At 37.3% G+C, this 3,990-nt stretch overlaps 1 protein-coding gene across 1 annotated transcript; it reads left to right on the forward strand.

Moving 5' to 3' along the window:
• LOC112021583 (uncharacterized) lies at positions 1–2,065 on the forward strand. Its single transcript, XM_065782054.1, has 4 exons — positions 1–150; positions 945–1,163; positions 1,380–1,484; positions 1,588–2,065. Exons 1-4 carry the CDS (start codon positions 1–3, stop codon positions 1,684–1,686), a joined length of 573 nt encoding a protein of 190 aa, XP_065638126.1. The 3' UTR covers positions 1,687–2,065.
• Positions 2,066–3,990: the final 1,925 nt, after the last annotated feature.

The raw sequence follows: 3,990 nt of genomic DNA on the forward strand, positions 1-3,990 counted from the left end.
ATGTCTTTGGTTAGAACAGTAGCAGATGGCAGTGGTACCTTGGTCTCTAGGCTTGATTATGATGCAGTTGATCTGTTCTTTCATCCATTGTGGATTAACTTTCAATGTGTAGATACATTCAAATGCTTTTCATTGTTAGTTAACGCTCAGGTATTTTGTGTACAATGGACTCTCTCTCAATGGAATCATGCTTGTGCTTTGAAGCCCATTGGGAATTTTGTGAATGCTTAGGTTTTTAGCGTGCCAGTCTTAATAAAATAGTTGGTTACATCTCTATGATTAGGGATGTTTATGAAATTTTACATAAACAGAAGTATGTCCCAAATGTGAGGAGAGCGTGTATTATACTGCACCAACAACAATTTTGTTATACTAGCACTAGCATTTAGTACTTGAGCCCATTGGTGGTTCTAAAGTAGTCCAACATTCATATTCGTTAATTGAAGGTTGGCCTTTTTCGTTGTGTGCATTGTTATGCAAAGTTTTTGTTTTTGGTAAACAGGTAGACCTTTTTGCAATTTTGAAACATGGATAGAACTTAGATACAATTCCTTAGATGTTTTACCTAATGTTCCCCAATTAAATTCACTCACGTGGCTGGCTAATGGGCCACGTAGTTAAATTTATTTGTCTGCTGGAGAAGATACCAGCTTTTGTGTTGCTTGGTCAATGTAATTACACGATTGATTTTAATTGGTGAACGGTGAACCTAACGTATCTAAGGAACAGAAGATATTGTACTGTAAGTTTTGCTCTTAATAGTCCCATCAATCTTCTCATTATCCAAGCCAAAAGAAGAAAAAACCTGCTAGTTTTTGCTTAAAAGGAACAAGAAAAAGCTATTCTAATAGAATTTTATAAAATCTCTACTTTAGCAGAATATCAGTATTTCCTGAAATGTGATGCTGGATTTGCAAGGGCCTGTGAAATCTCTACTTTAACATTATAGCCTTCTGGACCCTCAATTATCATCTCTTGCTATAATTGTCAGTAATCTCAAAGAGTATGTGAAGAAAAAGGGATTGCCAAAAGGTCTAACTCTTGGGAGTTGCAGCATTCTTGAGACTGTGGGACAGGGAGCACTTGCTTCCCTATATCAGACATTGCAATCTGCCATTGGTGGAAAGGATTCTGAATCTTCAACTTCTGGAAAAATTATTTGGGTCAGTTGCCCACATTTCTGATCTCCTCGGCAGCTATGCTCAAATTATGTATTTATGTGTGGTTTTTTGAATAAATAAACCATTACTGACAATTTTACTAAACGTGCATTTTAGAACCTTAATCCTAAACCAGAACCAGAATCTACACTTTGGACTCCATTGTAATTCTGTATTTATGCGTTATGTATCTAACCCTCTTTAACTATATTTCTCCAGCTACACTTTGGAGTTAATAGTGGTGCAACAAGGTTTGCCATTGAGCATCAAGCTGTCAATGAAGCCACTTTTCGTTGTCCTGAGGAGTTGGGATGGAAGCCCCAGGTTAGAAATAATCCCTAAGTTTCATGTTCATGCTTGCTGACTTGTATTTGTTTTGACATTTTATATTTAATTCATTGAACTTTCCTTGTTTCATGTTTTGTAGAAACTCCCCATCATTCCTGCAGATGGTGACATTTCACACACTCGACAGGTTGCATGGATTTCTTTTTTCATGATTTTTCTGATTAAAAGGGTTTCATAATTTTTTTTTTTTTGTCTGTGTATAAACTCCATTAAGTTTCTAATCAACCTTATGTTTATTCCTATATTTACTATTTAACTATCAACCTATTGCTTGATGGACTGCAGCAATAGTCACTATGAAAGAAGGAATGTTATGTCAGAAGTTTGGTATAATATGCCATCTGAGGTCACCTATCTTAAAGTGCTTTCTTTCTTGTTCACTACCCTGAAATTCCAGTACATGTGATGGCCAGTCCTCTGCTTGTGTACTGAATTTTCTTTCGGTTGGAAGATTTGTTACTTTCATAGGAATGGATGTGATTATAGGAAGACAATTTTTCTGTATTTTTAGTGGAAAAGAGAGGCAAGTTTATGATATGGGAAATAGATTGTGTTCACCTTCTTCTGCTAACTTTTATAAATTATATGAATGGTGGTCTTTGCTGGAGCTGCTGTTTCTATCAGTGAAAAGAGCATTTCCAACTACTGACATGCGTTGGGAAGTAATTTCATAGAAAAGCTTTGATATAATATTCTTCAGTTAGTTTTGATGGCATGGGGCATCATACGACAACACCACCCCCCCCACCCCCTACTTGTCAAGAGTTGACAGAAAAGCCCAAGGCCCATTGGAGCTAGTGTCTTATTGGTCCTTTTGGTCCCACTCCAAGCCACACATTAAAGCCCAATTGGAAAGGCCCAATAGGCCGGCCCAATTAGATAATCAGTTATATATAAAGGGAGAGACATACAAAATTTTTATTAGAAGAGTAAAAAGAGAGACACCATTGTGAAATGGTGTGTATGTGTGAGTAAAGCCACTCATTATTCTCCCTTAAAAACTGATTGAGAGACCACACTTCTTGGGCATAAAGTGGAATTGGAGTGAAGATTAAAAGTGTTCCCAAGTACTTCTAATCTTTTGTTTTGAATTTCACTACACCAAGGTACGCAATCTTGTTCTTAAATTCTGAAATTTACATAATGCAAGTTATCAATCATGAATGAAATAGATCCATGTTTATTGCTTCCGCTGTGTGTTTTGTATGAGATACAAAACCAGATTTAACCAACAGTTAAAGCACTCAAAATTTCCTCGTCTTCATTGTCTTTTAACTCAGTCTCAGGCTCGGTATCACTCAAGGTAGCAGCAAGAGCCTTGCTTTTCCCAATCAACTTGAGATATGTTGGACATTCTTGTTTCATGTGTCCAAACCCGTGACATCCGAAGCACTTTGGTCCGGAGGGAACAGTGTACTGACCGCCATCCTTAGCTTCCTTCCTCCCTTTGTCTTGACTTTTAAATTGTGAAGCGTTGGATTGCTTACGGTCCTTATCAAATCCTTTCACATTGGCATTCTTCATGAACTTCTTGAATTGCCTAGTGAAGTAGGACTTTATCTTGGAATCTTTATCATCTGAAGACTCATCAGTCTCACTACACTTGGCCTTTAGTGCCACGCTCTTACTTTTGGTTCATTTCCTAATTCTAGTCAAACCCAATTCATAGGTTTGTAAGTTGCCAACCAGCTCCGTCAAAGGAATTTTGTCAATGTCCTTTGATTCTTCAATAACAATGATCTTGGCATGGAATCTCTCAGGTAGAGATCTAAGCACCTTTCTCACAATCTTGGGTTCGGGAATTTGTTCTCCAAGATTGAAGGCTAAGTTGACTATGTCCTTTAGCTTGGCATAGAATTCTGTTAGGACATATATGTTTTCACTTGTTAAGAACATATGTCACTTATTTATGTAAATTGGCTAATCCTTTGACAAAACGCACTCTACTTGTAATTGGGTAGTTATAGGTGTTTTTAATACTTCAAGAAATAAGGTTTCAAGTTTAAGTGTTGAAGTCATCAAGTCTGTCCAAGAAAAAGCAAGCTGAAGTGCAAAGTTTTTAAAGCTTGACACCTTCTCGATAGCTACCTCGACACCTGCTATCTGTCGAGATTTAAAATTTCAGATTTCCAATATTTTTTTCTTGGGATCTGTGAATATGATTTTGGGCCTTCTTTTCTTCTAACCCTAAACATATAAAAGGATTGTTTTAAGAGCCGTCAAGTGTGACACAAGTTGCAATATCATTGAGCAATCTCTGTTCAAGCAAATTGTGATCAAAAGACGAAGTTCTTGACCTAGTTCATCTTCCTTCAAGAAGTTGCTGTGTATTTGCACCGTAGGGTTTTGTAACCAAGCATCTTCCTGCTATTCATCATAAAGGATGAACTGAAGAACTTTGCAGCCAACCTTTCTTCCTTAGTTAGTGTTCTGAAGTCGCGTACTGGGATCCGCGCATTGGTTAGTCACGTACTTGGGAGCC

The sequence above is a fragment of the Quercus suber genome, unplaced genomic scaffold (genome assembly GCF_002906115.3).
Source record: "Quercus suber isolate HL8 unplaced genomic scaffold, Cork oak 2.0 scaffold_288, whole genome shotgun sequence".
In the NCBI taxonomy this organism is placed as follows: domain Eukaryota; kingdom Viridiplantae; phylum Streptophyta; class Magnoliopsida; order Fagales; family Fagaceae; genus Quercus; species Quercus suber.